This window comes from Scomber scombrus, chromosome 5 (assembly GCF_963691925.1).
Source record: "Scomber scombrus chromosome 5, fScoSco1.1, whole genome shotgun sequence".
In the NCBI taxonomy this organism is placed as follows: Eukaryota; Metazoa; Chordata; class Actinopteri; order Scombriformes; family Scombridae; genus Scomber; species Scomber scombrus.
The window spans coordinates 11172353-11195249 of NC_084974.1; the positions used below are offsets into that span (position 1 = coordinate 11172353).

Genomic DNA, 22897 nt, shown 5'->3' on the forward strand with positions numbered 1-22897 from the left:
TTCCTTTTTTTGCTTCTTATCAATGTCAAAAGGAATCTACTGCCTCAGACACTACTCCTCCCTCTCTCACTTTCTTCTTTTTGTCTATTTCTTTGTCAGAATGGCAAAGACTAATGACAACAAACCGTTCTGGGTGCATTTAATGGATCAAACATACATTTGTGTACCCTTGTGTGTGTGTGTGTGTGTGTGTGTGTGTGTGTGTGTGTGTGTGTGTGTGTGTGTGTGTGTGTGCGTGTGCGCGTGTGCGTGTGCGTGTGTGTGTGCGTGTGTGTGTGTGTGTGTGTGTGTGTGTGTGTGTGTGTGTATGTGTTTTGGAAGTAAGCACTTCAGGCTATCCCAGACACTCCATCTGTAGTCCTGCCAGGCACGGCCGTCTTTCGGGAGATGAGGGATCCTCCAACACACACAGATGAATGGATGCGGGCAAACACATGTAGACATGACAGTGCAACAGACACATACGAGGAATATCCCAACATCTTATATAACATATTATTCATCATGTGATTCCTTTTTAAAACATTTTTTTTAAATAATCATTCAGGAACAATGCTTCCAAACCTTTTGCTTTTACATTTGTATATAACCATTAATGAATATTTGGTAGTATCTACTGCTTACTGCAAGAGGTGACACCAGTAAGAAATTAAAGGGAAAAGTAGTTCAGTGGTTAACATGACCAGCATCAGAGAGAAAAAGAACAAGACCAAGAAACATTTCTCTTGTCATATCTTGTCACTGTTGACCCTGACCGGAGGATCACAGTCTCCACATTGCACAAATATGGCAAGTCATCAGTGGAAAACTCAAAATATATCTTGTCATTAAAGTAAAACAATGTGATTTTCTGCATTCAAGGTTGCAAAGTCACAGATCTCACAGAAATAGCAAGGTTCTTCATCTGCTACAAGGACAAAACAAACACACCACATATCAAGCACTATCATATTCTGTATCAATCCAGGTCATTTGCCTCTCTGGCTGTGCATGTAAAGGAAAATTCAACCTGGACGCTCTTTTACCATCTTTTTGTGTCTAAGTGACTGATGGGGACAAACATTTTTGGAATTGGTCCAGTACTGAGCTTCACCCTGCATTCCTGTGTTCCTGTGTTTACTTTCGTTGTCAGACACTTATAATAACAATCTGTGCCCGTCAGTGGTAAAAACAAGCACTTTTAGTGGACGCACTTTGACAGGCGCAATTGCCCCAAAGGATTACAATGCAGCCCTTTTCACGGCTGCCAGATGAAGTGCTCTCGTGCAATATTGGCCCAATTCCAAAACAAGTTTGTCCTTGTTTGTCACTTAGACACAAACACAGACAATGAAGGATCAAACATTTTTTTATTATGAACAGTGTGACATGGCACACTAATCTGTGAGATAAACAAGATGATACCCAAAAGTCCTTCAACACAATTAAAATACATACTTTTACTGGTCTGTCTGCCACATTTTTGGAAAATATCATCTTTCTGTGCTTTGAATCCAAAATAGAAGAAGAAAAATTAAATAATAAACTGCTACATAAACTGTTGTTCAATAATGTGTGCTGTAAATATTCAAATAAATAGTATCTGTAAACATATATAGGACTTTTTATTCACTCTTTAACTGGAATATGGGTATTTTTCTAGAAGATAAGAAGTCTGGTTTAAGAAATCTGTGATGTCTTTGTCTTTCTTTCTGTTGGTTTCTGACACACAAACACACACACCAAAGTGTTTTGAGTGAATAGCTGCACCACTCAGGCAAAAAGATGTCTATATATGGTGTGAGAAGGGCAGAGGAAAACAATGATGTAAACTTTGCTCTCTTGAGCCTTAGTTTTTCTTGGCAAACTGGCACTTCAGTTTTACCTTCACAGGTCACTGTCACTTCAACAGAGATGTAAGTCACAGTAAGTCTGTTCACTTTGTTTTCATAATTAGATAATGACCTACAGTACGGTGCAAATACAAATAAAATGTACAAGCACAGGAGTTCAGCTGATCAGAATAGTTGGTGAAAAAGAATCCAAAACACATTCAGATCTATAATTTATTATTTGATTGTACTGCCAACTTCAGCAGTGTGTTGCAGCAATAGCGTCTGTGTTGTTCAGTTCAGTCATCTTAAAATTATGTTCTCAATGTTCCTGCAGCACGTAATTTATGTTCAATGCCAGCACAGGATTTCATTTGTAGTCATCCATGTAGTGAGGCACATCATGGGTATGTAATTCATTATGGGGACTTCATTCATTCGTTTTTCAGTCATTTTTGTTGCCTAATCTTAACAATTCTTTAACCTTACTGTAGCTGTCATATGCAGATACTTTACACAGAATCATTTCATTGTGAGTTTAGCAAAATGGTCCAATATTAACATTTAATCTGGTGATGTTTTGCCATGTCATGTATTGAAATGCATATATCATTCACAAAGTAATCTGCTTTTTATTTCATAGGGGCTTGTCATTGGATAAGCTGCAAATTCTGTAACATATTAACATTTAGCTACTTTTTTAACTTGAGAAAAAAAAAAAACTTGAACACTGATTTTTAGAATTTGTATATGATTTACTTTTGAGAGGTTATGAAAGACTGCAGATTACTGAACTATTTGTACACAAAAGTGTGTTTGAATGTTGTGTGTGTGTGTGTGTGTGTGTGTGTGTGTGTGTGTGTGTGTGTGTGTGTAACAAGATAAAACAAAGATAGAGACACAAAGTCTGAGAGTCAGTATGCTTGGATGCTTTTGATAGGACAGTCTACGTGTGTTTTTTGTGTGCGCACGTGCGTGCGTGTTCCTGCATGTGTGTGTGTGTGTGTGTATTTTCCAGTAAAAAATGACTCACTGGCTCAGTCATTCTTAAGATTATCACATTTTACAAAGAGAGCAAAAACACCGTCTGCAAAAAAATGCTTTCAGTTGTTACGTGGCACACGTCTGATCTTGTCTTTGCAGCTGTGATATATTTTATGGCTGTAGAACCGTACACTTTCATTTTCTGATGTGAACAGAAAAGAAAAGAAAAGAAAAGAAAAGAAAAGAAAAGAAAAGAAAAGAAAAGAAAAGAAAAGAAAAGAAAGAAAAGAAAAATGAAAAAAAAAAAAAGCCTGAATAGATTTTTGGCAAATATATAGTCATTAATTTTCTTCCTGATTAACCAAGATGCCAATTATTTGTCACAATTATTTGAGAAAATCACACATTGCACAAGTGGATTTATCAACAATAAAAAACAATCGGAATACGTAATTCCCCAATCCGATAATAACATAGTTCATCATTTTAAAAAATGCTGACGTGAGGTTTTTGGTGCATTTATTTACTATCCACTTAGATTGTCCAGACCAAGTGTAATTAATCTATTTAGCAATATATTATATATTTACCCCAAGTTAGGTTGGTGATAGTATTTAAAGCTTAATTTGGTAACATACAGAGCTATGTTTAATTGTAGTATGTACAGTGATGCGTCTACAATTCAGTTTGACATTTTAAACCATTAGAATAGTCTATGTGTGTGTCTGTGTGTGTGTGTGTGTGTGTGTGTGTGTGTGTGTGTGTGTGTGTGTGTGTGTGTGTGTGTGTGTGTGTGTGTGTGTGTGTGTGTGTGTGTGTGTGTGTGTGTGAAATTACATAACATGATAAAGTGCCCATCTATCCATTTAATCCACTAAGCGTCTGGCTGTAGATTACGTTCTATATGTGATAAAGTGTCTTTCAGTCAGCTAGCCAGATGGGAGTCACTCTCTGATTTGAAAGGTGGCTCAGCAATAATGAGACACAGATGGTAGCGGTATGTCTATACACACTGTCACAACACAAACCACATGCGCAAACGCACACTGTTTGTCCTATCATCTGCTCAATAGGCTGCAACATCTAATAAGTATTTTGGGAAAAAAAGTACTGACAATGCAAAATATATACCTGTTGTCACGAGGCCATGAATACAACTTCATTGCATGCATATATCAAATCCAAATCAGTCAAAATACAACACTAAACACCTCAACAGTAACATTTTGAATGAACTGGAGAAAAGATGGTCATTGGATTGCACCTCTTGACATTATCTGTTAAAATATTTGCTTGTTTGCTTTTCAATAATTGTTTTTGGCCACTTGGGGGCAACAGAAACAATCTGTAAACACGACTTTTACGATGCTTTAAGTTGACATGGCAAACTATAATAAAACATTCTACTTTACTCCTAGATAGACATTTTTGTTGCTAACGTTGTCTGTCTGCCATTAAGTGTTGGGCTGGTAGAGCTTCTCTGCTGACCATGCCTTCCTGCTTCAGCCAAAAACAACAATGACTGAATGATTAGAGTCAAGAAGAACCAAAATCAAAACAATTAAGTTATGGACTGATGCAAAACCAAAACAATGAGCTGAAAGAGACAAAAAAAAGATGAGGAGAAACTGCAGCGTTGGGAAATAATACTTTGTGGGTAGTCATGTGATCCATTGTTAATATACAAAGTGATTGTAACCACTTTAATGACAATATCTTTATTCAGCCTAACAAAAACTGTGGAATAGCACATTATCATGTACATTACTTTTGGGTTATGAGTTAGACTGATTTTTATGCTGTTTCAAGAGGAAAATAATGCAGCCACAAATACCTTAAGCAGTGTAATAGGATGCAAATGTTAGTTGACTCTACTCTTCAACATAAGATTTGGAATTGAGCCTGAAGAATCCATTGGTCTTTACTTCCAGCACACGTCCTGGTTCATCTGACCACACACGCCCACATATACACATACAAACAGAGTGTGAGAGTCTGTCTGGAAACGGTAGAGACAGAGAGGAGGTCTGGGAATGCTAAAGGGGGGAGAGAAAGGGAGGAGAGGTGGAAAGTTGCAACTTCAGGGCAATATAGACCACATGCTATGGGAAGGAATGCATGCGTCTTTGTAGGAGAGCGAAAGAGCAAATGAAAAAGAAGAGAGGAGGAGAGAGGAGGAGGAGGTGGAGGAGGGAGGGATCTAAGCGAAGGTTGCAGCGTGGCTCTGTGTCTGAATGAAAGAAGCTCTCTCTCTCTCTCTCTCTGCTGCTGTCTGCATGTATGGCTTCTGTCCGCTGCAGCAAGTGAGCACATGTCCAGAGCAAACACTGCCAGACGCTCCAAGGGATTCCAAGCTGGAAGTAAACATTTTGGAGAAACTTCGGGCTAAACCTGCAACTTTCATTTTCAAATGCTTTTTTTCCCTTTCTTTGGGGTTCGTGCTGCTTTCTAAGAAGCTAGATTTCTTCTTAGAAATGTAGCTGCTTTTGAGAGGATTGCTCAGCATCCCCAGCAAAGAATGTGTTTTTTAAACATTGTCATGTGATGGACAATAAGGTCCATACTTGGAAGATTTTTGGAAACCTCTCCTTCAAGAACACATAGTGAACTTCAGGTGATACCCTGTAAACTGAGTGACAAGGACTAAATCTCTCCACATCAACAGGACTTTGAGACTTTGGTCTTCTGCCAAATTCCACACACCACTTGGACAGCTGCTCTGCACCATCAGAGGAATTCACTGAACCTGGATCAGTTTGAACTTACCATACCTTATTTACACATCACAACAGCGGCTTGTCAAATAAACGTGATGTGTGGGTTGTTAATTTAACCATAGCAATTCTGAGTGCACCCTAGGCTAACTTGCAGGCAGGTGTGATTTTGGCTCAGTGTGTTTGATACACACATTCACATACACACTCATATGATTGCCTGAAACAGCAGCGATCAAATGGGGACATTCAAATCTCATTGCACCTAACTTTGTGTCTCACACCTGAGCTGGACAGAAGCTTTTAGAGATGTAATGTGCTTTTATCTCTTCTCACACATGTGTGGTCTTTATTACCACCTGCATTGACATATCACACACTGAAATACTATAATACAAAGACTGGTGCCAAACTACAAAGACAAAATCTTTAACCAAAAACATGACCCTACAGACCTGCACTTTGGTCCCCCATGACACCTTGCAGCATGCCTACTTCCCTCACCTCCTCCTTCCTGTCCTGCTCTTGCTCCTCCAAGCCTGGCGGGGGAGCTGTCATCCCCAGTGTTTGGACTACAAGCCTCCATTTGGGCCCCGGCAGCCACTGGTCTTCTGCAAGGAGTACTCAAAGTTTGGATGCTGTGATTTAGAAAAAGATGGGGAGATATCAGTCAAGTTTTACACCATCATGGAGAACTTTGACCATTCAGGGTTTGTCACCTGTGGCAGGTTCATACGCAGCATCCTTTGCCAGGTAAGAGAAACACTGAATTACTGTACTAACTGTGGGAATACTGAAGGGATGCTATTTGTTATTAGTTGCATTTTATTAAAGGACTCTCCACACAAACTGTGAATTTGGCTGACTGCAGATGTTTGCTGACTCAGCTAGGAAACCTGGTTTTGGTGCACCATGGCATTTACAGTTTGTACATTTCTATCAATTTCTATGGATTCCATTGATTTATTCCATGTGTTTATTTTGTCAGGTAATATCAATGCTTTTTGTATTTCAGAAGTCACCAAATAGCCACTGTTTTTGTCTGATTCCACCTTAAACTGCTGTGATATGAGTAAAAACATATCCAGAACAAATTACAACAACCAGCAAAACATGTGGTTTAATGGAAGACATCTGCTAGACAGAAATTACTCATGCTTGCTTGGAAAGCTAAACTGCAGTCCTAACCAGTGCTTATGTGTATTTGATGAGCTGAGCATGTAATCGGGCTGTGTGAACCTAACAAGCCAAATGATGCATGTTAATGATGTCAACTCGGTTTGGAATAATTAACATGAACTAACAATATGACCAGAACAGAGGAAACCTTTTGGGCCAAAACTCTGAATTTTTGACATAGAGGAACATGTACACAATGCCAAAATGTCACAGAATATTACATTATTGACTTGAATATGTCAAACAAAGACTCGACTTGGCTCATGAAACATTTACAGTGAATACCATTGCCACATCCCTCCTAGATTCCCTTGAAGCCATTGTTCTGTGTCATGTCTCAGATGAAACAGGCATGAATTAGCTCAACTACAAGACAAAAGACTGCAGCACAATCTATGCATACATTTACTCCTTTTTTGGAAGCACCACAAAATATATCATATGTACAGTACATTTGTGAATGTAATACAGTAAATTCACAAATGCTGCAATTTCCTCAAAGTGGGATTGTGGTCTTAAATGTTGAGAATAAAAGATTTTGTATATTCAACTCAAAAATATTTAATTAAAAGTAAGTTCTCTAATCTTAGACAGATCCCAATGCTGGACTCCCTTTACTGGCAGAGTGAACGCTGAAGCCAGCCCTGCTATTTTGAACCCTTGAATGATTACGTAATTAAGTGCTGACTATGTGCAAAACTTGGCCTGGTCCATATACTTCAGATAAAATCTTAATTCTACACGACCCGAAATAACTTGTTCTTATGAAAAAGTTATACTTTAATCTTTAAGCCTGTTAAATATTCCATACACTGTTAGGAGAGTCGATAATCCTTTGACTCCTAAAATGTTGGTTTCTATAATTACAGTTCTACATTTGCTCTTTCTAAGCAGTGCAGGCTGTGTCACATATCGTATGACTTGAATGAATGAAAACAGTTGGTTTAGCTTGAGTAAGATAAAGCCTGAGCTCAGGACAACGTAAATATGTAAAAGTAAGAGAAGGTTACACACACACAAATACACACATACACACACACACACACACACACACACAAACACACACACACATACACTCAAACATACTTATGTGTACGAATAGGTTTTTTGAAAATCTTACATACAAACTTGCAAAATAATATTTTTCACTCATAGTTTTGATTATTTTCTTGAAATTTCATTTTTCAACTCCTTTTTAGAGCTACTAAAGAAGACTCACTTTGTGGTTGTCAACTCCCAAGTCGATGGTTTGAGTTAAAAGAGGTCCTGGAGGTGGTCAAGTTACCCCTCTGCCAGGGCACTTACCCTTGGTAAACCCACCATACTGAGGCCCTCTGTTCTAGCACTGCTGGAGATTCCTGCCACTGATATCAGAGAGACATGGAAGAGAGAGACACACTGACACATAGATAGAGAGAGTGTGTGTGCACTTGTGTGTGTGAGTGTGTGTCAGAGAGAGAGGGGAAAGATTGGCACCATCCCCGAGCTTAACTGACCAAACAAACAACCATTTCCTCCTCTGGCCGAGGGACAGGATATATCAAGTTCCTGCTGGAGAGGGAAACAGAGAGGTAAAGAGGAGGGAATAGGAAAAGATTCCATAAAAAATAGGTGCATCAAAGCAGTGAAAGAGATAAAGATATGATCTGAGGCAGAGATGAAAAATGTGTGGAAAGAATGAGCGAATCAGGGAGAGAAACCAATGTAAACGTCATAAAAAAAGACAGAGACAGACAGGGGGCAGGCTAAAGGGCCGTGAGTTGAAAAGCTTATTTTTGTAGCAGCATCTGCATAAAGTCTGAGAGTGTGTATTATGTCTAAAGTTGTTATCAGGTCTTAAAAGAGTATGTTCAATAACACATGAGTTTTTAAAAACATTTTGTGAACACTTAACAGAACTGAAATTGAATTGTTTCTTCTACTGCAATTTTAATAAGCACTTTTAAACACTGTGCCCGTGTGTCTGCATGCTTGACAGTTGCAAAAATTTGCCGATGTTCAAATTTCCCAGCAGCACATGGATGCACCACATTACAGCAAATCTCACACACAGATTATACGACAACCTTCGCTTCTTTCCTCCTTTCATTCTCTGACCACAATCACAACCTTGCATCAACATAAATGACTCCAGCTATGATAAACAGGCCTAACTGTAGCACTCCTCCCTCCCTCTCCATTTTTCCTCTGTATCTCACTCTTTCACATTCTCTGTCTCCCTCTCTCTCTCTTGGGGTCCAGTCCAGGTCCAGTTTCACACGTTTATCAGACATCTGTTTGCCATGACTCGCTCCTCTCTCAGCTACAATAAAACATTACCATGTCGACCAGTCAAGGCAGCATCAGGATGACAGATGACAGCAAGAGGGACTGAAAATAAAATAGGTTTTATTACCTAGTTAAGTTTGAATCTCTGTCTATTCTGAACTGTGCACTGTAAACACCAAATTATAGCAGTTTGAAGTGGTTGCCTTGTTAGGGAGCAGATGTTAGCTGTTAGATGCCTTTATCCTACAGCAGCCAAAATAAGACTGTCTCAGCACAATGGGTCATTTTCCAGTTTCAGTGAGTCAAACAGGAGAGCTGAAGGCAGCTGAAAGACCGACGTGTCATCCAATGACTCAAGTAAAGCGCTCTATATTTTACACTTTTATTGTACCTTTCCCCAGTAATCAAATCTTACCATGCACAATTGTGACTTTTGCTTGAAATACAGCATCCTATAGTATAAACGATAAATCAAAGTGCAGGAAAAGCTGTAATTCAAGTCAATTAAGCTTCCATTTGCTCCAGAAACTTCATCAACAGTTCCAGCAGCTCAGACTGAACACAGCTTTTGTTCTGTGCTGTAGAGCAAAACGGCCATTTCCCAGAAAGACTCTGATCTCTGCCCAGCAATGTACTTTCATGTCTTTAAACAAAGATTCTCTGTTACGCTAAACTTTTTCTGGTCCGTCATGATTTATTTATGATTTTGAGTTTTGGTTAATTTGGCGTCCTCTGAGATGAAATGGAAACTGAAGTTAAATGAAGAGAAGTTAACTGAAGACATTCATAATCAATCAATTTGATTAATTTCATGGTTTTCCAAGTAAAAGAAAGACATTTAAAGAATCAAAGTAACACTGTGCCATGTTTACAGACTGGGCCTCATGCAAGAACATTTTTGGTATTCTATCCTAAAACAATATTTCCTTTTTTTATTCTGTGAGGTTTGTTCATACAAGTGTTCCAAGTCAGATTCAACGAACTCTCAAAACTGTTTGAATTATTTTGTCCTGATAAACGTCACCTGTTCATGAGTAGTTGCAAGTTTGGGAGATTTGATCATTTGCACAATTACACCCCTAAAATTCCTATATATGTTATATCTATGCAAGGATATTATTCTTTCTTCCCCAAAAAATGTTAAGGCACATTCAGTTAATGCACGGAAACAAGTTGCTAGAATAGGTAAGTGGGACATAAAAATGGCATTTAGACACACCCATCATCAGAAACAATTATTTCCTTATTGGTGGCAAACCGGGAATACATCAACAGTGGCAGAAACAAAAGCTTCATGTTGATCTATAAGAGTATGATTTCAACGTAAACTGGCAGAGTATGGAACAACATGACTGTCTCTTCAGTCAGTTTGTACTTACATCACATTTGAATTGCCCAAAAGTCTACTTGTTTTGGACAAAGGTCATCTCCATCTTGACAGCTTGCATAATGTAACTTGTTTGCTTTAACATGTACAGCACACACACACACACACACACACACACACACACACACACACACACACACACACACACACACACACACACACACACACACACACACACTTGTGCAAACGTAACTTTCTTTTTTCTTTTGAGTTTCTGTACTGTATCAATAATTAACATTATGTCATAGTTAATGGAGCTTTTTTGAACACGACATGCACAAAGAAATTAAGGTGGAAATTATTTATATGCAGCTGATCCAGGCACAAGCACACACACATGCACGGTTACACCCACACATTTTGCCAATGTAGGTGTGAAACTAAAGTTGATGCCCAGTGTTTGTTTATTTGTGTTTGCAGGTTAACACATTTTATATTGCTCAGTGTTGACTCTGCATGATACAATCAGCCACACTGAGTCACTTTTTCACAAATAACAAATGAAATACATGTTGTGTTCACAATTTCCATTTGTAAAACTACTGAGCTTAAGTGTGAGACAGTGACTGTGACACTACAACAGAAAGCTTCCTATTATTTATATGCTTTTATCTGTCCTGTCCTGTCCTGGGGCAACTAGGGACAACAGAAACATTTGGTTTTCAAGAACTGCAACTGCTATGTCGACCAAGTTATTTTGATATGTACTGAATAAGTTTAACTTTTCCACCCCAATTATTATTTTTTAAAATAGTATGCTAATTTCAACAAATTATCCTCCAAAAATAAAAGCTAATATGTTAAATTTAGTCTAAAAGCTGCAATATGATAAAATCTGGCATTTACCATCACTTGTTATTTCTTATCAGTACTGTAAGCACATGCTAAACATGACTGACACAGCACCTAATCACAAGCCTCCAATCAGCTAACTCTCTAGTCATCAAAAATAAGTGATAGTGCAGTTTGTGCTTTGGGCTCTGTTTCCCCGGTGATGATTGGTTAGGCTGATCTGGCACTGAGTGAAAAAGCACCAGTCGACCACATGATGGTTTTGGATGGCGTTCTTCCCTCTGCCTGCTGCTCACCATCCTGGGTGTGGACGGTGTGGTTGTGACTTAATAACTGACTGGACCTTCCTATGATCCATTTATACCAGGCTGCACTCTGGCACACACAGGCTGTATATAACCCGGGCCTGACCAGTCATAGTGAGGTTGTCAGGATCTGCGGTGGAATAAACACACACACATCCTCTATTTGTGTAATCCATACATTTCCTTAAAGGTGCAGCGTGTAGAATTTAGTGGCATCTACTGACATGGCGTGAAATATAATATTCATGAGTATGTTTTAATCAGTGTAAGATCACCTTAAAATAAGAATCGTGGTGTTTCGTTAGCTTAAAATAAGCGCTTTATATCTACATAGGGAGTGGGTCCTCTTCCACAAAGACTGCCATGTTTCTACAGTAGCCCAGAACAAACAAACCAAAAAAGGGCTCAAGAGAGGGCTTTTTTTCCCACATTTTTTGTGAGTTTTGCAGACACCAGAGGTTCTAGCAGGGCATCTGTTCATTTCCAGTTTCCCATGTAAACCAGCGTTGCTATCTTTTAACCATGACCACGATCGTTCCCAAAGTAGTCATTTTAAGTTGAACCATGATCTTTCCCTAAACCTCACCAAGTTGTTTTTGTTCCTAACCAAACAACACTGTAAATGAAGTGTTATTAAATCATAAAAGCATTTTATTTTTGAAATGACTTTTGATGGCACAGAGAAATTATATTGCCCTGCCAATCAGACAGTGCTTTATATCTTCAAACTTCATATGCTTGCATGTTACAGTTATGTCTGTTATACATGAACACTTTAGTTGCTGAGTCAGTGTTTCTCTTCCTGTATAGGAGTGTTCTCCATATGCTGCCCACCTGTACGATGCAGAAGATGCAAACACACCCATGCGGATGCTGCCCGGTCTGTGCGGTGATTACTGCGTTGACTACTGGCTGCAGTGCCGATACACTCTCAGCCTCCTCCTGGAGGACCTGGGGAGCCCACAGCAGTTTGCAAACCTGACTGCCACAATAGAGGACGATCAAAGAAAATTCTGTAACTATCTGGAGCTGAAGGACAAACAGTACTGCTATCCTAATGTACTGTCAAATACAGGTAAGATGTGTTGTTGTATAAGTTCAGCAACACGACAATTAACATTCATTCATGTCTGATCTGTGCCTACAAAACGAGGCATAGTGAGGTGAGCCAGGATATAAAACTGACAAAAGTTCTTCCACTTGCAAGAATGTTGTTTATTTAACAATAATGTAATCATATCACTTAGAAAACAAGACAAAAACTAGACAAACTAAATACAGATTAGCAAGAACCTGAACTTTTACTGACAAGAAAGTCTAATTAGGATTTATGCATTTTTCTTCTTCATCCACAGACCTAAATGCTAACCTGGGCTTGGTTCGTGAGGATCCTAAAGGCTGTCTGGAGTTATGCTTACAGGAGGTTGCCAACGGGCTCCGTAACCCTGTGGCGATGATCCACGCAGATGACGGAAGTCACCGTTTCTTTGTTGCAGAGCAACTGGGCTACGTTTGGGTGTATTTGGCCAATGGCTCCAGGATTGACCGTCCTTTCCTCAACCTCACACAGGCTGTCCTCACATCACCGTGGGCTGGAGATGAAAGGGGTTTCCTCTGCATAGCCCTGCACCCAAGGTTCATACATACATTGTAGTACCAATTATCCATTTAGTATGATTATTTTCCTTAGTTCTCAGTGGTAAAGATCATTGTGTCTATGTGTGATGTATGACTGGGACATTTACATGTTGCTCCTCTTTTCTACGTAGGTTTACCACAGTCAGAAAAGCCTATGTGTACTACTCTGTGTCTGTCAAGAAGGAGGAGAGGATACGCATCAGCGAGTTCACATTGTCAGTATATGATGATAACCAGCTAGACCACTCCTCTGAAAGGTGAGGGGAAAGGGTCAGAGGAAAAAACACAAAAGCCAGGATCTGACAATACTCATACCTTTGTTTTCAAAATTGTGGTATTTTTACTTGGATTTTACATCAGTTAAAGTTCTGAATACGTGTTCTTTCTCTGTTCAAGCACGTTTGCATGTTCTGTATCTTGTGTGTTTAACATGTGTCTGATTCATCCTCCTCTTCTATCTGTTTTGCTGTAGAACCATCCTAGAGGTGGTGGAGCCGGCGTCCAATCATAATGGAGGTCAGCTTCTGTTTGGCCATGACGGGTATCTGTACATCTTTATTGGCGATGGGGGCCGAGCTGGGGACCCCTTTGGGAAGTTTGGCAACTCACAGAACAAGTGAGTATAATTGAACAATTATGAAAATGATGTTTACCTCAGTGTTTCTTAAAACATAATATCATAGACCATAAAAGATTTCCTTTATAATTGTTTATAAATGATACCTCTTTCAACATCTCAGCCTTATATATAATTAAATATGATATACCTAAAGGAGATAAACACATCCTTTCCATTGGTCTATTGAAGAAAAAGGTTGGCAGCATTGAAACCTTTAACAACCTACTTGATGTTGAGATTTTGGCTACATAAACGTATATTAACAAAACGCTAAAGTCTAATTAAAATGGGCAAAAAACAAAAAGTTCTGCAAAGAATGAATTTCTGTTCCAGTAAAGTCTTGTCTAATGAAAAGGATCAAAATTATAGGGAGAGGAGAAACTTCAGAATTGTGTTGAGTCATGATGAAGCATGATAGTGTTTTAAATAATTATCTTCCACTCATGAAGATTCATATAAACTCAGGATATCCCCGGGCTGAAAACCTCACCAAATTACAACCTCGCACGGTACAAACTAGTCATTTGTGTGCACAAATTATTATAAACATTTATCCTTGGTACCTTTCAGGCTCTGTCCAAGAAGCAGTTTTTGCTGTTTTGTTTTCAATACATTTTTTAAAAAAATGTCCTAAAACATACATAATAAAGTTTATTATTAAGATCTTGACTAGGTCTACTTTAAAAAGAAGATTGGCGTGCCATCATGTAATTGTTCCCGTAGCAGTATCTACTGAGAGAGAGAGGGTTTCCCTTTGTAGACACATTTTTTAAAATAATTCAAGGCAGGTGAATTCAGTTAATCGTTCACTTCTGTAAATAAAAACTTGGACTGTTCCCACCCTTATGATTTTAGAATGAAAAATAATGTCTTGACTACATTAGGAATAGGTGTCAGGCAACAGTCAAGGAGAGGCCTGGTGTGTTTATGCCAAGGGCAGTGCAGCTTGTCAAAGGAGCTTTTATTAAAGTGACTGCAGGGAATTATCTGACCTTTCCTGTGTTGGTAAACTTTATTACTCACTGCTCAAACCATGAGTGTTACGTTATAATTGACACTATAATTGAGCAGAGTGGTTTCTTAAGGCTCTGTGTGTATATTTTTGTGTGTACTTACTTAAAAGCACAATGTACATTAACACAGTGAATGGATGCTCTTATGCGTTTCCATTTATACTGAAGGTTTCCACTTCATTACACACAACAAACATTCAGCTATAAACTGTCATTTTTCATTCTGATCAACCCTCAGTATCTTAAAGGTTAATTACAGCTAAAGGAGAAAAAGGTATGAAGTGTAAATATGATGCATCACATCGCACGATACTCCAACAACATCGTACAGAAAGGTTACATCATGAACTGTTGGGATGACGAATACTTGAACATGTGACTATGATATCACTTTGAAAATATTTCATTCATATTGCAACCTCATGGCAAAATAAATGGTTATGTTCTTATCTATTAGGTTTTTAAAGTCCTGTCAGCAACAAGTTTTAATTAAATATTTTACAAAAGCGTGGTTTACCTGAGATGGTACCCTGACACCTTGTCTCCAGACAGCCATAGTTTAGCTGTTAAGCTTTTCCTAAAGGGGTTTTGTTGACATGCAGTATTAGCCGTTCTGGGACTGAGGAAGGATACACCCTGCCAAGTCTAATATTTACATTACACATTGCGGGCCGCCACACACTGGTATGTGGACGAGAGAGAGAGAGAGTGAAAGTGAGAGTGGAGGGTGGGATTGGAAAGAGAGGGAAAAACAAGGGGGAATAAGGAACAGTTTAAACCACAGAGGTCAGACTGAGACCAGCTGTTCTTTCAAAGGTGTCTTGAAAAGAAAAGAAGAAAGAAAAAAGCACCAAAAAAGAAGAACATAACACCAGAATGGATTGTAACTTAAGTCAGGATGTTGGATGGGGATGAAGAGATGGGAATGATGGAGCAGACATTTTTAAAAAACAAGATTTGAGTGCTGACGGTGGGAGGAAAAATAAAAGGAAATGAAAAAGCAAGGAAGGTGTATTGCAGAGGAAGACTCTGCTTTGTGCATGTAGAAGAAGTGAAGAGTTAAACACAAGTTGAAAAAAGGACGTGCAGATTTCAAAGCCATTATATTCCTGCTTTTAAACAATATCGCTTACTTTTCTTGAAGCCTTGTTGTATATTTTCTGTAGCCACTCTTTCACACTTTTTCTATTTTCTAAAGATCAACACTTCTTGGCAAGGCGCTGCGAATTGATGTTGACAACAATGACGATGGCGCTCCGTACAGCATTCCCTCAGATAACCCATTTCTGAGAGAGAAGGAGTCCCGACCTGGTAAGTCCCTTAAGGTGTTCCTATTTTCACATCTGCTGTATAATTATTACAGTTTACCCATTACTTCTTTCCTTGCCTCTGTGATTGTTTCCTTGCAGAGATCTATGCTTATGGAGTGCGTAACATGTGGCGTTGCTCTATCGATCGCGGTGATTCGGCTACAGGCCAAGGCAGAGGCAGGATGTTTTGTGGTGATGTCGGCCAGAACAAATATGAGGAGGTGGACCTCATTGTTAAAGGTATATTGACTTTATATTTTAAAGAAAAACTTACCTTACCTTTTAGCACAAATGCCTCTATCAAGACAGTGTTCAAGATTTTTTTCCACATCTCCCAAAAGAAATAGTTCATTCTTAAACAAAATAACTGTCATTATCTACTCATTCCTTAGCCATATACCACTGTTCTCTCAAAATAACACAGATACTGAGACATCAGGGTTAAATTTTGGTTTTCTTTCTAACAATTAAAGTGAATGGGGTTTAGTTATGTACAGTTTCAGAAAGGGCAAACATCAAAATAAACATCAAATTATTGCTTGTGGAGCTTAATCCATCCTTCTTTCTCCTTTCAGTCCAAAAGGCCAACATTATGATCAACTCTTTTTTTATAAGTAATTGCACAATACTGAAGCTTTGTCCTAAATAAAAAAGTACCACTAACTTTGTCAACACGTGTTTAAAGGAGGCAACTATGGATGGAGAGCAAAAGAGGGCTTCAGCTGCTACGATCGCAAACTCTGTCAGAACTCATCTCTAGGTGAGTCGACTCTCTCGGTTGATACCAGTCACAGAGTTTTATTATGTTTGTCATTTATTAACTTATATGGTGATCCATCTACACCTAGATGTGATGCATGCTTTATTTCTTAACCTGTTTGCAGTAGGATTCTGTAGACAAGTATAAATGTATGTAATGTGTTGTTCTGTTTTTGTGCCTTTGTAGATGATATATTGCCTATCTTCGCCTACCCTCACAAGCTGGGTAAGTCAGTGACGGGAGGATACATCTATAGAGGCTGCCAGATGCCAAACCTCAACGGGATCTACATCTTTGGAGATTTCATGAGTGGGTGTGTGTTTCTGCTTTATTCTAAAATCAAATATTGGAGGAATTTCAAAAAAACAAAAGCACTTTCAGTATCATTAAATACAATGAGCACAACTTACTGTATGTTGAGCATATTTTACATTCACACTGAAAGTACACGTGGATGTGTTTGTAGGTATTATGTGTGACTATTTGTGCTTTTTATTCAGGCGTCTGATGTCTTTGAAGGAGAATCACACCACAGGTGAATGGCACTACAATGAGGTCTGTATGGGACGAGACCAGACCTGCAGATTCCCCAAACTCATCAACAGTTACTATAAATACATCATTTCTTTTGCTGAGGATGAGTCAGGTAATGAGTGTGTGTGTGTGTGTGTGTGTGTGTGTGTGTGTGTGTGTGTGTGTGTGTGTTCATTGCCACATGTTTTTTAGGGGGGAACCTGCACAGCTGTTGCTTTAATTTAGAATGCAAATCATTGTAGTGTTGGAAAACTAATTTAAAGTTAAATGATGATTATGTGAAGTTTAGTGATGCTTGACTCTGGGAAAATAGCACTTTCATTATTTCACCAACCATCATCACCATATCATGAAATAGTAAAGTTGATGGTCCTTCGGTGAGCCTGTGTGGATGCTGACAAAACAATAAAAGTCATCTACATAGGGCCACAGTGACAGTGATGATTAAATAACTGATACTGTTATGTTAAATTAGTCGTGTTGGTAAATATATTCCATTCATTTATGTGAACATGTCAGATTTGCTTAACTACCTCCTTTTTTGGGGAGTTAGGACTTCCCACTGGAGGGTTAAGTTTAACTTTTAACCTGGTTTGAATTAAAGTGAATATGACGTTGATTTACAAGTGAGAGTATTGCACACATGCTTCTGGTGTTGGATAATCTCTTCCCTTCCTCGGAAAGTTCACTGGAGGAGATTAAAGTTAAGAAGTTCAGGCAAAGTCCACAATCTTTCTCACCCCATTTACATTCATTAACTTTTTTTTTTTCTTTTCTTCCCATTTATTTTTATCCGTCCTCTATTTCCATGCTGTTTCTCCCACCCATTCCCACTGTAAATATATCCCTCCCTCTGTTTTCTTTCCTTTATTCCTTCTCCCCCGCTGTCTTTCATGACACATTTATTCTCTGTGTCTTGTCAATGACTCTTTGTTTTTTTATCTCTCTGTCTGCCTCACTCTCTCCTGCCCTACTTCTCCTACAGGCGAACTGTATTTCTTAGCCACGGGTGCCCCAAGTGCAACAGCCAGAGCAGGAGTGGTCTATAAGATAGTGGACCCCTCCAGGTAATCATTGTAAAAAAAAACCTTTCATCACACCTGCCGAGATGCATGCTGTAGAAGTTTAGTTAGCACAAGCGTGCTTTGATGGACGCGGGTGATGGGAACATTGGCTATTGTTAGTGATGTCGCTCAACTTGACTAAACTAAATGTTTACATGTGTATTACTCAAGTAGAAGTAGAGTTAATTGTGTTAAAATCTCACCTGCTGGCCATCTCATCACGTCCAGTCATGATAATTATACTTAAACCTTCTCCAGGATTTCTTTATGCAGGACAACATGTTCAAACCAAAACTACATGGAGTACCCTGATTATATTATAATAGCACAGCACCGAGTCTACTCTTTCAAATCACTGCAGACATAACTATGTATTACTTTTTTTTATTACTTACTCAAATACAGGGTTAAATCAAAGTCAGAGCCCGGCTGATGTGGGATTTTTGAGGCCAAAAGCCAAAAAAGGCCAAACTTTATTTCCAGGGGGGATGAATAAGGACTTTTATAGTGGTTCTTAAATATTTTTCTCATGTGGTTCTGTAGTAGCTTTTATGATGTATTGTTTTATGGATTATATTGCTCATCCTACTCTTTCTTTTTTCAGTTTAAGAGTTTTTAAAAGTATGCCACATAAAATAGAATTTTCTATAAACTCAAGTAGCACCCTTTAGTTGCACTTCTCCAGTTAATGTACTAAATGTAATGTTACCCATGTCCTTTATTGGACGCTTCCCCTTTCCTCTCTGTCATGACTGGTTGTCTTTTATTTATTTAACCTTTTTGATTATTTTCTGCTTCATGCCGACCCTATTTAAAAGTAGTTTGTAAGGTTTCATGATAACTCAATAAAGGCCACAAACTAAATTACACTGGTCTAACAATAAAGTGTAGGTTGGGTTTTGAACTCCATATGCTAAAATTCAGAAGTACATGAAACGTTTCAGAACTGAGAAAACAAGTAATAGGTTATATGTGTGTGATACATGTTTCTCTCCTGACCACACAGGCGAGCGCCACCAGGAAAATGTAACATCAAGCCTTCGCCAGTCAAGATTAAAGGGAAGCTGATTCACTTCCACCCCAAAGAGGGTAAGAGAAACCCTTAAAATGATGTTTCTTCCTCTTACTCCACTTCTTAGTTAGCATACGTTCCACTTTCCATCATTCTGTGTTTCTACTTTTTTCAGTGTGTTTTCCCAGTTCAGATTTTTATTTCATTCCTTTTTTTTGTAAAACTATTTATTAATATTATCAACAAGCCAAAAGATATTTTTTTTATGAAATGCCTGTACAGCAACAGGCCCTCTATCAAAGCTTCATCAAGACTTTAGTTGATGAATGTTAACAAAAATATGATTATTTCATCTCTCTGTGTTGAAGTGATTAATGCACTCCATTTTTACCCTATCAGTATTTTTAGAGCTTTTAAATGTTGATACCCACTCTCCTGTTGATGTGCACTGCATCCTATACTTATTCATTTCCAATATGTAGCTAAATATTATGTGTGTGTGTGTGTATATATCAATGTAGTTTTATCACTATACAATTGGAATCTTTTAATATTGAGATTGCATGTCATGAAAACCCTATTACTTCCTTTCATTTTATGCAGAGTTTGTAATCAACAAGAGGCCAACTACCACGCCTGTCCCCACGACAGCCACCAGAAAAACAACAACAACAACAACCAGAAAAATGACACCACCCCCACCAACAAGGAAAACAACAAGAAGAACAATGCTACCGCCAACAACGGCAACAACAACAACAACAACAAGAACAACAAGACAAACATTACAGACAACAAGAAAAACAGCACGAAAGACACCATCACCAACAATAAAAGCCACAACAATAAAAACAACAGCAAGAACAACAACAATAAAACCATCAACTTCACCAACAACTGTCCAGACGACCATGGCGACAACTCCCGCCACAACCACAGCCACTGGTAGGCGTACTGGTGGACCTGATTACCGAACCAGGTCCACTATTAACCCAACCACTATGTCCACTGTTAGGACTAACATTAAACCCAGCAGTAGACCAGCGCGCACCTCCACACGAGGACAGGGCAACAGTGTCAGACCAGGTCCCCTCTTCTTCTGCGCTCTACATTTGCTCTATATTTTAATATGGTAATAGCTTAATTAACATGTTTTAAACTCTTTAGGCTTATTTTCAAATGTAATATTCTTTACAATTTACTTTCCTGTGATGATTACTATAAATTACCTCTATTATTACAATCACTTTGAACAGAAATGAGTTAGTTGCAGAGTGCATTATTACTTAAACTATAAGTAATCATATCAAATAAAGCATATAAAATATTTATTAATTAAGTAGTTTGGCAGCTAAGTTTAAGTTACTTTAAATACTGTGTGGACTAGGAGATTTTCCTCCATTTAATTTCCCACTTTTTGGTTTGTATATCAGTTTGATGTAATGCAGGGTTAAAACTGGCTACTATAGCATTGCGTATTTAAAGCTCCATAAAAGCTTTTTGTAAAAAGACAATAACCTGAATAGTGGAAATAGAAAAACTCTTTTAATCTCAGATATTTTAAGCATGCTCTTTTTTCACGAAATGAACGAATGAAAACAGAAAAGGTAGCATACTTAGATGCTAATGCTAGTTGGCAAGTTTATTTTAGAGATTAATTTTTGTGGCAGTGTAAATAATGAAAAGCTTTTTTAAAACTGTTTTTTTTTCAATCATATAAAATGTCTGAAATCATCAATCATTTTCAAATAGCCTATCAAAATTTGATGCACTCATTTTAAATAGGCTGTTATATTTACCACTTACTCCATATCAACATGCATCCAAGCAAGTACTTCTTTGTATTGTATGCTTCTCATCAGTCTTTGCACTATATTACAACATCTCTGCACCAGAAAAGAAACCGAAAAAACACACACAAAAAAACAAGCACTGCAACACAGATTAAACAAGCTTCATAATTGTTGAGAGAACTGCAGTCAAGTTGTTAGAAGTTTTGTATAAATAACATTTGTATTCAGTGTTTGCTGATTATTTTATGATTATTCATTGATAGCAACGGTCAGTTTTGTCTGTATGGGTGTAAACGGTAGAGGAAAGCCATTTGCTAACTTGTGTCAATCTCAGGTAGAGGAGGAATTAGTTAACGTGGCAATCATTTCCAGACTTTGAATCCTGATCATGTGCTATTCTTTGGCTGGTACAAGAGTCTAAAGCATGCAGGATGAATGGTGCTTATTTATGTGTCGGGTATTTGCACTAATTTAATTTAAATCGGGTTTATTTGGCATTATTTATTTTGAATAAATGATTCTGCATCCGCCTCAGTTTGGACATTGGTCTTTGTGTGTCTGTGTTGATATTTGATTTACTTGTCATCAAGGAAAACGCTGCATGAGTGGCTTTACTGGCTTTTTAAACAATCATAAAATGAAACATACACAGTGCTAACAATGATCAGACTTTTTTTAAACTACATATATTTATATAAAGAGGGTGATTCTGTCTCTCCCTTAGGTTATCGCTCAACCATCATGACTGCAGCCTCCTCTAGGATTGCTCAAACCCCCGTCCTCACCACACCTTCACCAAGGAGACATTGGAGACCCCTTCAGTACCTCCCTAGTACCACCACCCAACCTTTAACCTCAGCACAGCCTCCTACATCTCCATCCGTACCATTGGAAAGACCCTCTGCATGTGTTCCTGAACGTCCTGGGCCACTGACCACACCAAGGATGCCATATTGGAGTCAGAGGCCCACAGGATCACCCTATAGGTCCCAGAGACCCACAATAAACACCACGTTGCCTAAAAAACAAGGAGAGTTGTGGCTTGGTGAGAAGCTGGACAACAATGAGGAGGGGAACCAAGTGTATAAAAGGCCCGGAGGAAGAGGCAGTGGTCATGGTTACAAGAGAGTAAGAGGGAGAAGGTATCGCGTTGGCTCAGTGCGACTGGTAAGCGCTGATGGTTTACCAGATCGTGGTAGAGTTGAGATCTTTATACGTGGGGAGTGGGGGACAGTATGCGACGACCTTTTCACCAGCAAGGCGGGTACGGTGGTGTGTCGACAGCTCGGGTTCACGACGTCCGTGGCGGTGATGAAGAGGGCTGCGCTGGGGGAGGCAGGCAGCAACGTCAGGATCTTTTTGGATGACGTTGAGTGCGAGGGCGGGGAGAGGTCGCTGCTGTGGTGCAAGAGATCCAGGGTGGGGAAGCACAACTGCTCACATGGGGAAGATGTAGGGGTGATCTGTGGTTAGTGCAGAGGGGTGAAGTGAGTGGAAAAAGGAGAAGGTTATGAATTTGCTCCGAGGTTGTGAATTGTGTTTTTTTGCATGTTTTCCTGTTTTACATTCTGATACGCAATTTTCCAACCCCCATCCACTTCAAAAACACTATATTGTCCTTAAAACACTTTCTGTGTATTTTCACACAGAGGGGAGGAGTGCAGTTAAAAAAAGTGGATACTTCGGGTCCTGTGTTGACTTAGTCTGATCCTAT

General features: G+C 38.7%; 1 protein-coding gene across 1 annotated transcript; it reads left to right on the plus strand.

The window, feature by feature from the left end:
* Positions 1-5950: 5950 nt before the first annotated feature.
* On the plus strand, positions 5951-22656 carry si:ch211-136a13.1 (HHIP-like protein 1). Its single transcript, XM_062419326.1, has 15 exons — positions 5951-6262; positions 12251-12515; positions 12796-13075; positions 13210-13335; positions 13551-13694; positions 15909-16021; positions 16120-16260; positions 16706-16780; positions 16967-17093; positions 17281-17426; positions 18300-18381; positions 19385-19467; positions 19994-20136; positions 20206-20335; positions 21908-22656. Exons 1-15 carry the CDS (start codon positions 5951-5953, stop codon positions 22654-22656), a joined length of 2916 nt encoding a protein of 971 aa, XP_062275310.1.
* Positions 22657-22897: the final 241 nt, after the last annotated feature.

Coding starts and splice junctions, on each gene's coding strand:
- si:ch211-136a13.1 (XM_062419326.1), top strand. CDS start 5,951: ATGACCCTACAGACCTGCACTTTGGTCCCCCATGACACCTTGCAGCAT. Junction 16,261..16,705: donor GGTGGACCTCATTGTTAAAG/GTATATTGACTT, acceptor ACGTGTTTAAAG/GAGGCAACTATGGATGGAGA. Junction 20,137..20,205: donor CAATGCTACCGCCAACAACG/GCAACAACAACA, acceptor ACAGCACGAAAG/ACACCATCACCAACAATAAA.